Below are 14094 nucleotides of genomic sequence, written 5' to 3' on the forward strand. Positions count from 1 at the left end.
TTTTGAAGTAAATAAACTGTGTTCAGAAATTGATCATAAGATTTTTTTGAAGTATGATGGATAACAAAAAATAAAAAAAATAAAATAAAAAAGGTTAATTACTTAATTTAGATACAAAGTGCGGTTAAACCCCTTTTTATCTACATATATAGGTACCTGTCACTATAGAAAAAATTAAGAGTTCCATCATATGTGATGAGGTCTAAATACTATTGAATGTTTATATAAATATTATTAAAATCCAGTGTAGAAAGACCCTTCAAGGATATCATTTTGGTTTTGCTTTTGTCAGATCCTGGTTGGTTTTTTTTGATATATCTATTTCTACTAGCTTTTAGCCGCAACTTCGCATGATCGTGGTATGTTTACTGGCCGGGATAAGAAGTAGCCTGTATTTATGTCTACCTCATATAGTATATGTATTTGGTATACCAAATATAATACTATGTATTTGTGATTTATATAGCCATTAAGGTGGTAAGAGGTAACAAATAAACTCACTGAATCAACTGAAACTGAATCACTGAAACTGAAAAAAACTCAAAGAAACTCAATATGAATATTCATAATATTATTAAGAATTTACAATATGCTGTTTCAGAATATGCTTTTCATATATGAATAATATTTTTTTTTTTTTACAATAACTACAAGTTAACACGGCAATCTTTGTTTTGCCTCCTGTAAGTCACTCATCAGGGGAAAAACTGTCCCTCGACTTGAGCAAAAAATACGCTTCATAAAATTTCATTAGAAATAATAAGGCGGTCTCGGATTTGGTCATTTTATAATAATATATATAAATAGGTGCTAAAATTATGTACCTCGGAAAGTCCCCAGCTTCCATATATTTTTAGTATCTTCATTTTTTTAATAATCATTCATCATCTTTTTTTCCCAATAATTTGGGGTCCGTGATATAATTTTATCCATATTACAAAAAGATTTGGTTTTTAGTTTTACGACCGGCCACCTGCCTGACGTCCACCCTCTTTATCATTAACGAGTGATATTTTTACGAATGATATTTATGTACAATTTGCGAAACCAAGGCATATCCCTATTTGAATAAATTAATTTTACTTAAAAGTAAATTATTAGATTCCATTTTTATCGGAATTTTATAAAAAAAAAAACCTTTATTTTAGCCATCGTCATTAAATTAGATATACTTTTCACCAAATTTTACAATCATCAATTTTAAAGTTGTATACTGAGTCGCGGATCTAAAGTTTTATAAAAAAAAAATGTACCTATCTACTTTTGATACAATGAATATTATTTACATGTTATAGGTACGTAAGTTTTCTATTGAATTCAAATGCTACATACAATGAAATGTACAAAATAATAAATTAGCGTCCACCTTTATACTGTTATGCTGGGTAGTGTAATATTACAATTGTACATTCTATGTATGACGTATTAGATTTCTTATTGTTATTAAAATATAAGGAACAACCGTTAATTTTTAATTTTTGAAAATGGAATGTTTACTTCGCCTGCGCTATCGGTACACACTAACGGGGCACCAGTGAGAGATAACAGGTGAAGATGAAAGCAAGTCATTTAGCCTATCATGACGAATCTTACAAGAATTAGTCACGATGGTTTCCAACCACGTGGAGGCCGACTTGATAGAGTATTTTGTTAGTAATGGGACTGTTAGATCTCATTACCAACAGGAACAGGAACAACAGTTACCCAATGCCATTGGCCTGACCCAAATAACATGACGATTTTATGAACATCCGGGACGCATTGTTAGACAGATCTGTTTAACGACTGGTAGGCAAGAATTCTTTAGACTGTCATGATAGCATGTAAAAATTTGGATAATGAAGATGTATGAGACACATATTCTAAGAAGAATACATATATCAAAGTATACCACCAAAACGTTTCACATAAAAATGATGGTATGTCGTAAAAGTTGTGTGATGTTATGTAGAGTTAGATACCATGTTCTGCACGTAGACTACTGTGTACGTACTGCGGGTGACTGCTCACGTTTTGACTGTTTTTACTGTAAAATAACTGTATTAAGAAATTTTTGAGGTCGAAGCCAATCTTTAATCAATCCCAATTAACTAACTAAATAAATAAAAAATAAGAACTTTTATTAATATTTAAAAAGTTTACTAACAGAGCAATTTTCAACCAATTAAAAAAAAGAAATATTTAGTTTTTTATACCTTATAACTCCGTTATTTATAAACCGATTTGAAAAGTTCTTATTTTATTTCAAAAGATATACTTTCTATTTGGTTTCATAGAAATTTCATCAAAATCGGTTCAATAGCTTAGTTTTTTAATCAATATCATTTTGCCATTGAAGATGTTTTGTAAAACAAAATCTATTATTTAATAAATATATTGAACATTGTTCATACAATAAATTTAAATAATTCCGACGTTGCAATTAGGTAAGCTTCGTTATGATGAACGCTCTTAATTATTCATATAACTTTAGATTTAGATAAATAATAAGGATTCTTGATTGATGTGTTCGTGCAACACGTATCGTCCATAGTATGGTCAGGTCCGGATTATGTACTTATCTGACATCATTATTATTATGAGTATAAAAAATATAGAAGTAAATTGATACTAATACACGAATAGTGATAGAATTATGAGCAATTTAGAGTATGGTAATAGTATAGTATAATGTATTATAATCATTTTTGAGATGAACTCAGAATTATTGTATTTATAATTAAGAAACATTAGTCGTTTCTTGACTTTGCCCACGTCAATCAGTATATATTATATATTCCGTGTTCATTCAGGATACAATCTCTCCGTGTATTAAATTTTGTTCAAATCTATTCAATCATTAATGTATTATTATTATCATATCAGCCTTTAACTGTCCACTGCTGAACATAAGCCTTGGGGGGTTTTGCCGGTAGTTGTCACGCTTGGCAGGCGGGTTGGCTACTTAGTTAAGCTTTAAAGATATTTTAAGAGGGACGCTGATGCCCATCCCTCGTTCTCCCTTAGTCGATTCTTACGACACCCACGGGTAAGGAAGGGGTGGCCTATTCTATGCCGGGACCACACGGCAATGTATGATTAAATACAAATGTCCAAATACCTTTACTAACTTTAATATTTATAATATTGGTAGGATTAATTATATTTTTAGGTCACATAATACATATTTATTATTATGAAGTAGATACTAACTTTAGAAATTATATATTACCTAATTTTATAATGAAATAAAATAAAATACGTCAACTAAGTACTTTGAAAAAATTAACAGACTTGTTTTTCTGGCTGCTTGTTGAGCAGCTATTTAAAAAATAAGAATTGTCAATATTTGTAATTAATTCAAGATTTAACATGACAGGAGTGGGTATCTATCGTTCCCTCTTTTTTTGCTAACTTAACTCACCAGGTTTGGGATATTGTTAGTAATCGGACACATTAGTACCCATGCCCTTATTCTTATCAGGTCGATCTTCACACAATCCCAACTGGAAATTATGGTAATTTAATCTTAGTCATCCATTATAATGAATCAACTGATCTGACTTCATCCTCACCTACCGTCATTAACTGGTACCTGCCAGCGTATTCCGACAGTGCAAACGGGGTTACCATTCTGTTAACACTCAAAGTTTAATTTCAGTAGCCTTTGTTATTTTTCTTCATATATTTACATGTATTAGCAATAAAAAAAAAATTAAAGTACAAACGAAGGAACTTAACGCGTATATAAAAATAATAACTAGAAAAATTAATTATATGATACTTATGAGCAATATTGCTATAAATTTATGTAGGCGCTTCCTTTCAATGGAAACGCCTGTACTAAATATACTATTTCAAAAAACCAGTTTAAGTAAAATATTTTTTTTATTATGATATTCTAAAATAATTATTATTACAGCTACTGTTTTAATAAGAATGTTCTTATGGATAGAAAGATAGGTAAACATACAATTTATTTCCAAAACTTACAGTACACAAATCACAATGTATCGTCTATGTGTATTCTTTATTCTTTTTTATGATAAAAATATTATGGATTTTGTACAAAAGTCGATAGTATCTCTGATATATAATGGCTGTGTTTTTTATTTGCATTACTTACAGGCACACAACTCAGGAACAATGTATTTTCTACTGTTATGTATTTATATTTTTTTATGACTTTTCATCAGGTGGAATATTAGAGTAAATAAAAAAAATATTTATTATTTGAACTTTATTAATGAATGTTAACACTACAATATTTTCACAATCAAAATTAGTCAATCAATAAATGAAATTTCGCCTAATTGAATTTAAAAATTTAATTTTCAACATATTTTTTTTTTTATTATTTCTTTTACTGTATGTATAGTTCCAGTTTTGTTATACAGTTCTCATAAGTATGTCATCTAGTGAGTATCGATGTAATGCGTACTCTAAAAATAATGAAATAACTTGTAACATATTTTCGTTAGGAAACTTGAGTGTTTTTTTTTTTTACATAGATAAATTTATTTGCATAGAAACATACATGTAACATAATGTAACATGCCTAATCAGTTTAAATGAATACAGGTACATAATATAGGTGACATAAAATAATTATTACTAACATTTTTTTATATAACATAGAGGGTAAAAGAGCATGCAGCTCACCTGATGGTAAGAGAATATTGCCGCCCATAGGCACCCGCAATAACAAAGAATTTACAGGTGTATTGCAAAATTTTTAAGAAGGAATATGCTCTTTTTTGAAGGTCTCATTTTGGTAATAAGTACAACCATAACAGATTCGGAAATAATTAACTATGTATACTACAGTGAAGCAATAATAATTCAAAAGCCTAATTATAATTTGATTTTTTATCCAAGATTTAAAAGATAAATTAATATATAAAAATAAATACATGATTATGTACAAATATAGGTTCAAATAATACATACTATCTATATTTTAATAAGTAAACTAACTCTTTATTATTTTTTAATATCCTATTGCACATGCACAGCCAAATTTACCGTTAAGAAAACATTAGAATTTAATTTCATAATGAATTTTTATTCTTTAGTTTACGCTTTCTGTTTTATATTTATTACTAAAATATAACCATTTTTTTCTACAAGTACTGGCATTAGTATCTTTGTCTGTAACTCAAATTTCCTATCTGTACCATTGATAATTTAGAATGTAGGCTTGAAGTCGTATTCAGATACTTTTCCGTCATTGTTGATGACTTTGTGTCCCCCGCTTTGTTCCTTCGTTTGTCCACCAACGTTTGATGATGAGTGGAAGGTATACTCGGCTTCCCCATATACATGTCCGCCGCCGACTGGCTTCAAACTTTTTACGCTGCCGGAGGGAACAGACTGGAAACAGAATAAAATGGTACCATGAGCGTAAAAGTATATTCTGTGATATCCATGGTGCTTTACGTCAGAGAGTTTGAATGGCTGTTTCGATTTGAAGGGTGGGATATAAGTGTATAGAGGTATAAAACTTTAATCCTTATAAATGGCGAGTTATGAAAAGTATCACGGGCGACACAGTATACTCTGTTATATCTATAGTATGTTCATGCCTATAAGCGACAGTTACCACTTTCCATTAGGTGGGCCGTTAGCTTGTTTACCATTTTGCCTAAATTGCATAAAAAAATAAAAGTGTTACTTTTTCAAAAAAATATTTCCTTACAGCGACTTAGAACGGCAAACAAGGTAATGGCCCAATTTAGCACTCAATAGTCTCTACCTACAACCGATTAACAAATAAATAATATAAAATTAAAAACTCACCTTCCAAATATTTTTGTTGTCGAAGCTTGCGCTGAGTCTGGAAATAATATGATAAAAACAAATTAAAATTTTGATTTGTTTGACGTTTCAGGATTAAATGCTGAAACCGATTTTAATAAAATTGACGAAATTTGCATATAGATACGCATAAATTTATTGAAATTAATATTAACGAAACAGTATACTCTGTTATGTCCATAGTACTGCTCATGTCAATAGGCGACGGTTACCACTTTCCATCAGGTGGACCGTCAGCTTGTTTGCCATTCAATCAATCAAAAAATCAATTCAAATTTATATGGCATTAAGTGCTGATTGATTGAATTGAACTGAGTAGGTTAAGTAGCTAGTAGGTATTAAAACCTACTAGCTACTTAACCTGAGACTTTCTGTCGTAATTTATTATTTATTAATACTTTTTTTTATTGTAAACTTTACTTGAAAAAAGCTGTGTTTCTTATCCATTCTTCTCAGCTGAATTTACATATCGAACTAATCGGTAGTTTCATAAAAAATTACTATTTAAAAATGGTTATTATTTTTTTTATACCACTGAGGTGGATGGTAAGCGGTTACTGTAGCCTATGAACGCCTGCAGTACCAGGAGTAATATGCGCGTGTTGCCGACCACATTACTACGATTAGTTGAATAAAAAATATGTACAATATGAATAAGCTCTAATATAAATTAGGCCTTGAGCCATAGAAGAAGTCAAGTAAACGACATCTTATGTAAAACTACGATGCCAATACCAATATTATGTAGTCCACATTTTCCTTCATTTTGGTTAAAATTTATTTTGTCTTTTCTAATGAAATACTCATATAGCGCTGCTCATCTCTTTTTTGTTATTATGGTATTTTTTATTATATGTTACGTTGCCGGCAGTTGCCATACTTGGCAGGCGAGTTGACATTCGTAGTTAGGCTTTTAGACATAGTTGACTCTTACAGCACCCACAGGAAAGAAAGAGGTGGCCTGTTCTATGACCGGATCACACGGACATATATATATATATATATATATATATATATATATATATATATATATATATATATATATAAATTGCAATATATAAAGATATTTTAAAAATTGTTATTCAGTTTTTTAAAAACACAGGGGCAAACGAGCATGCGGCTCACCTGGTGGTAAGTGACTACCGCTGCCCATGATCAGCCACAACACTAACGGCATTGCAGGTGTGCTACTGGTCTTTTAAAAAGGAATATGCTCTTTTTCTATTCAATTATGGTTTAACGATTGACCGGATTTGTTCGTATCATTTGCTGGATTAACATATAGGATACTTTTTATATCAATTCAAGCAAGCAAAGTCACATAAATCGGTTAATATTAACCATAATATATTGAGGTAAGTCTAGAACGAGTAAATCTTGTAAAACAAATAACTAAAATAGTTAATTAGCCAAATATTGCAGTTAATCGCAGTGGACAGGAATAGTCATTTTATTTGACGAACAAACTTTTTTGTTGTGTGCTTTGTATGTTATATATATATATATATATATATATATATATATATATATATATATATTAATAAAATGCGAAATTATCCCTGTATTGCAAATAAACAGAGACTTTACATATTCTTATTTATATGTTTAAATAAACCCACTTGGGTTCTTTGTAAGATAGTTGTTTATTATAATCAATCAACGTTTGGTTGGAATTTAAAATCTTCATTATAAAATATACATACATAGTGGCTTTTAATTTATATAAATTAAAAGCAATTTATATAAATTGTATCTTCAATACAATTTAATACAATTTAACCGTATACCAAATTTCATTCAAATCCGTTGTTTAAGTCTGAATGAGTAACAAACATATAGACTTCTTTACAAACTTACAAATATGTAATATTAGTATAATATATATTTATAACATTAAATTTCCATATTTTCAACAAATTTAAACTATAACGAAACCAGTTATTTTGATTTAAAAAATAAACTATTGAACCGATTTGGATTAAATTTCTATGGGCCAATCTGCCATAGAAATTTTATCAATTCAATTCAATCTGTAAGCATAAGATTCAGTTAATTATGACCGATTGAAATAATTTTCAAATCAGTTTAGACCTGACGGAGTTATGAGGTAACAAACAAAAAATTAATACATCCGAATTGGGAACCTCCTTTTCTTTAAAATAAATTGTATATTTATTGTCTATTTTATATATAGTGTATATTTTTGTATATTTTATATTTGTTGCCTTAGAAATCCGTTATTTATAAACCAATGTGGATTTTTTTTTATTTTAAAAGATATACTTTCACATTATTCTATAGAATATAGAAATTTTATCAAAATCGATTCAGTGGTAACCGGTTTTGCTACGATCGAAGTCGGTGTTTTTATTATCGAAACAAAATCTACTTGTAATACTTAGTATTTCTAGATATACGTACAGTTTATGGACAGTTTCCCAGTCCCCCCTTGCTGCTGCACTTGCAATATCATCAGCCGGGTAACCTGTAATCGTTAAGAAGACAATTTTGTAAACAAAAAAACATATACAGTTCTTACCACAAAAAAAAAAACAATAGATGAGTGTTAAACACATATTTAGAAATTTTACTACAAAAGGGCGTCCAAGATCTGTTTACATCTAAACAAAAGAGAACGTGTCTTCTAAAAACCAGCTAACTAGATAGATGTCCTTCTGTCAAAAGTGTGTTTGATGTCAATATTTGATTGATATGTTTGAATTAGTTTGAAATGCCGTGTGGTTCCAGCATAGAATGGACCACCCCATTCTTTTTCGTGAGTGTAGTAAGAGACAACTAAGGGAACTCAATGTTCGAGGGATGGGTAGCGGTGTCCCTCTTAAAACATCACCAAAACTTGATAACTATTGGCAAAACCCTCCTTATGGAGAAGGCTTATGTTTAGCAGTGGACAGTTCCAGGTGAATTTAACTTGATGGACTAACAAACCTGCCTTTTCATCTTCATCTATCATTCCTCTTTCGCGCAGATGGGGTTACCATTCCATCATATATATATAGGGGTTACCATACCATTATCAGTAAAAAAGGAAATAGATAAAATACCTAATTTTTGCTTAAAAATAAACACAGTGAAACAGTTATTAAAATCTATTTATTAATGACTACACCAGTGTCAGTGTTCGACTACATAATAAAAAGAAAATATTGACTTTTGTACTATTACGAATGGCGCTAAACGTATTCAAAATACACATATCGAACGTAAATAAATACCGTAAGTAAGTAATGTTGCACATTTCAATAAAAATAAAAATAATGTCCGCGCGAATTATGTAGATTAATTCAAAAAACAAATTTGTTATTTCTCAGACATATTTTAAACTTGTATTGATGTAAATTTTCATTTTTATCTGCTCGATTATTCAACATTATCTATATCTATATGTTGAAAAGATAAAATTAGAATCAAAATACATTTAGTTTATTTAAAATTCGAATTAGTCTCTTCATAGGACAACAAAGATTTTAAAGTAGTAAACAAACTATATATAGTTTTATCAAATAATGAGCATGGTTTTCGAGAAATGTATGCGAAAATGAATGTGTTTATTTCATTAAGTATGTATGACCTTATGGCTTGATTACTTACTTATTTTGTGCAGAGATCCCTCTGTGCTTTCTTGTCAGAGATTCCTACGAAATCTTACGAAACTTTGTTTACAAAATTATTTTGGGAGGTAGTTTTGTCTGAATACAAAATTTAGAGATCGGCGCGTTGAATCTTTGTTTTTTTTTTCAATGACTGTAAATGGAATGGTAACCCTGCTCACCTTATCGGTATACACTGATAGGGCACCAGTGAATGATAGGTGAGAATGAATACAGATCAGTTGACCCACTATAATGAATTCGGCAAGAATTATTCATGATGGTTATCTATGATTCACGTTTCAGTTCAATATCAAAGCACTTTTTGAATAATCAATCAGAAATATTAAAAATGCTAAATTGTTTTTGAAAATTGACAGCTTAAACATACTTCGTAATGAACACTCTTAACACATTTTTTTGTTTCGCTTTATAGCATAAAACTAAATTTTAATTCAACGTTTGCAACGCAAAGCCTAACATGGTGAAACATCAATGTCATTTTGTTTCACATTAAATGTAGAAATGACCTGTGACGAGTGCTAAATAACTGTCAAATACCTATGTGAGATTTGATGATTGATTTGATGATGTTGATTAAATTTTATTAAAAGTTCATAAAATAGTAAGTTGATTAATATTTTATGAACATTTTTAAATGATATTATAATGATATTATATTCTTGCTTTTTTAAAATACTGTATAAACAACGCGAACCGACATAAAAAAATATTCTGAATATATAGACTAGTATAAATGCCATTTAATGACACCAATTGCCTGATTCTCAAGCTAAAATACTTTATGTTATGAACATCTTGAGGCACATCACAGATGACAGAACACGCAGACTTAAGCCAATTTAGAAAAGTTCATTTGCCAAATTAGGTCGACGGAGATTCGAACCCGCGACCTCATAAAATATATAATGAAAATGTCCTAGGATGTCAGTGGTTATCACGACGTGTTTTATGATGACAAAGGTGCTATTTGTATAAAAAGACATCGTTTAATGCTTTCTCACAGGTGGGTCGTGAGTTTGTTTGTCATTCTAATTTGCATTAAAAAAAACGAGTAATTCTTTTACTTAGTTATCATAGCTATTATGCTATAATGAGGCTCAACACATCTTTTATTTTTAAGTATGAGTTTATTGATTCAATAGTATTTGGAGAATCACGATAAAACAAACATACAAATTGACAAATATAATTTCAAAACCATTATTGGACTTATTAGTAAATGTTTGAAACGAGACCTATGTACGTCTAGTCTGTTGAAATTGTACATATATATATATATATATATATATATATATATATGTATATTTTTTTTTCACGAGATGGTCATCATTTCGCAGGACGAGCCCGTACCAACTCAGCCTAGGCTCCGTAATTTTGTCAGTTATTGGAGTAACTTTGAATCTCCCTCTAACTTATTCGTTTCTCACTTTGTCCTTAAGTGTGACTGCACTTATAATCAATGGCCAATATATTCTTAAAAAATGTCTAAAATTTATGTAAACAAAGGTAAATTTTAGACATTTACGTATACGACCTTTGTTAAATTTGTTAATGTCTAGAGCGTAGAATATTAAATTATGTTCCACTAAAAAACCGACTTCAATTGTGGCAATTTTGTCATGTGTTGTTGGGGTATTTTGATTTAGAAACTAAAATACTAAACCGATGATTAATAAAATTCTATGGGACTTATCTTTAAGTAATACCCTTTTAAATATAAAAAGAACTTTCCAAATCGGTTCACAAATGACGAAGATATGAAATAAAAAACATAAATAACAAAAGCAAAATACAACTGAATTGAGAACCTCTATCTTTTTGTAGTTGGTTGAAAAATATAATTATTATATTATAACAAGTAATATATTTTTAAAATAATTTGCTTAGTAAATAAAAGCATCTGTGTCAATCATAATAATCATCATCTTCCTACCCTTATCCCTTAATTATTATTTGGGGTCGGTACAATATGGTTTTATCCATATTACAAAAAGATTTGGTTTTTAGTTTTACAACCGGCCACCTGCCTGACGTCAACCCTTTTTGGGAATGCATTTGTTGGTGGTTTCCGCCACCTACGGTATGGAGGAAAGAATTGAAGAAAAAGGGAAGGGAACGTTGGAAATGTGTAAAGGGAATTGGTAATGAAAGGAATAAAGGACTTATGTGGGAAAGGAAAGGGGAGGACACTGCAATTGCGAAAAGGACTGGGACACTGCAGCGGCTCGGGAGGCTGGGGTCGCATACCCGAATGCCCTTATTCTAGAATCGGACAAATTTCTAGAAAAGAACACCCCTGACGCTTCAATTATAATAATATAATCGTAAATAATATTTTTTTTAATCAGTTTAGCGAAATTATCGCTTAATATATTGTAAATTTTCTTTCGTATGATCCCGGTATAGAGTAGGCCGCACCTTCCATTCCCGTGGGTGTCATAAGAGGCGACCAAGGGATGGACAGTAGCATCCCTCTTAAATCATCTCCAAAACCTGACTACGATTACCAATCCGCCTGCCAAGCGTGGCAACTACTTCCAAAACCCCCCCTGGGGTTGGGTTACGTTTAGCAGTAGACAGTTAATAGTAGTAACGATATTGTAAATACAAATTAAAAAAAAAAAAAATTGAGAATTTCCTTTTTGTCATCTAAGTTTAACTATTGAATTATAGAATTCTAATTTTATAAATGTGGATGTTTAGCGCCATTCGTCTTGCAATTTGGTTTTTCAAGGATGAAAAAGAATATAGGTTACTTTTATCTCGGAAAAACAATAAATAAACTGAGAAGAGTTATGCAAACAAAGTCACAAATAGAAACATAAATGATATAAAATAATCATAATTTTTAATTATTCAAAAAAATTAAAGTAAACTTATGTCCAGCAGTGGACGAATAATAGCTGAAATGCTGATAGTGATGAATTTAAACTAGATACCTATGCTGTTAACACCAGTAGCTATTTCTAGAAAAAATATTTTTTTCGTGTTTTAGTAACATAACATAATGTTGCTAATGCAAAAGTTAGGTATACATATGTCGATACTAATGTTGATGCCCTTGACACAGTATAAATTATGCGAAAAGCGATGTTCGAGCGAGCTTCGTCATTTGGGCCCTGTTTCCGGCTTTTCGACTTCACTTTATAATGAAATCGGAAACTACAATGTTATCCATAAATATGATTTGTTATTGATTTTTATTTTTATTACATGTGTTAATGTGTTCTACTAAAACAATTGAATGTTTTTCTCAAAGAAAAATAACAAACAAATATAAAAATTATATACTAACTTGACGCGCTATGTCAGTAAGTAAATTTCATTTATTATTTTGTTATTTTGAAGCCATTTTAAAACCATTACATTAAAGGCAGAATGTTTACTTTCACTTTTAAAACATATATTGATAGTTCTACACAGGATTTTTTCTATTATAATAATTATGATTTTAACCTGCAAAAATGAAGATTGTGTTATATACCTTTGTATCTGATTATCAAAAAAATCCATTGTTTTATGTTTTTATTGGTTTTTAACCTATTTATAATTCCACTATCACTATTTAACGTAATTATTTAAGAAAAAAAAAACCTTATAAAGTATAAAAATACCTAGTTGTAATCATACTGCAATTTATTATGCTTTTGTAAATAAGAATAATAATAAAAATATTATTTTTATTGTTGTTATATATTTAAAAAACAAAATGTATACCGATCCGTTTTCATGACAAATGCTTGACAGGAGTATCCGCAGCGAATTAATTAATAATTTTCTAGCAGAAAGTACAACGCAATTAATATGGTAAATATTTTTTAAATGTCATATATTATTATTTCAAAAGGAATATATTAATATCAATGAAAAAAACTAAGTGACAGGATTTAATAAAATGATAAATACCTATCCGTACGCGATCACTGACATTATTCGACGACGCTCGCTTACCTTGGACAGCAGCTACGGCGACGAACATAAGTAATAGCACGATTTTCGACATTTTACTTGGTCTTTGATATTAATAAACAAACAGAGACTAATTTAGTCTTTAATGTTTGTTGAAACCGTCTGCTCCGAGCGGCCGAGTGCTTGTGTTTATCGGAATGGCACGACATCGCTTATATCGCGCGCGAATTAACATGTACATAGTACATTGGACCAGAATCAATTGTTGTATTCAGAGCTTTTCTTTTTTGTTTTCTCTTATTATTCCTTTATTACGCCGGTTTTACTTCGTTAACCTGTCTATCATTATTATTTCTAAGGATATTCATGTACGTGATGACTTCAGTCGTATATCTATATTTCCCCAACATTATTTTTACGATAGCCTTTTCGTCTGATTTCTTCCAAGAACTCGTTATATCCCGTTCCCACGGGATTTTCAGGAAATCACAATCACAAGTTACATCTTAATATTATTCTTTGTTATCCTGGAAATAATCATTCCACAACTGTATATGGATTATTAGATGAGATTCATAAATTTATAGATTATTTTTAATGGGTGATAATGAAATGGTAGTCCCACCCTATCGGTATACGCTGGCGGGGCACTAATGAGGGATGATAGGTGACAATGAAACAGGTCAGTTAGCCCATCGTGACGAATTCCACTAGAATTAACCACGATGGTTTCCAGGGGGAACCGCTTGGAGGT

The 14094-nt window shown here is 30.2% G+C and overlaps 1 protein-coding gene across 1 annotated transcript; it reads right to left on the bottom strand.

Moving 5' to 3' along the window:
* Positions 1–4933: 4933 nt before the first annotated feature.
* LOC113518326 (uncharacterized) lies at positions 4934–13541 on the bottom strand. Its single transcript, XM_026903191.3, has 4 exons — positions 13383–13541; positions 8218–8281; positions 5779–5815; positions 4934–5352 (listed from the first exon to the last, which is right to left on the bottom strand). The coding sequence occupies exons 1-4, from the start codon at positions 13432–13434 to the stop codon at positions 5167–5169; spliced, it is 339 nt and encodes a 112-aa protein (XP_026758992.1). The 5' UTR covers positions 13435–13541; the 3' UTR covers positions 4934–5166.
* Positions 13542–14094: the final 553 nt, after the last annotated feature.

This window comes from Galleria mellonella, unplaced genomic scaffold, assembly GCF_026898425.1.
Source record: "Galleria mellonella isolate WM207_F2 unplaced genomic scaffold, CSIRO_AGI_GalMel_v1 utg171, whole genome shotgun sequence".
NCBI classification, from domain to species: domain Eukaryota; kingdom Metazoa; phylum Arthropoda; class Insecta; order Lepidoptera; family Pyralidae; genus Galleria; species Galleria mellonella.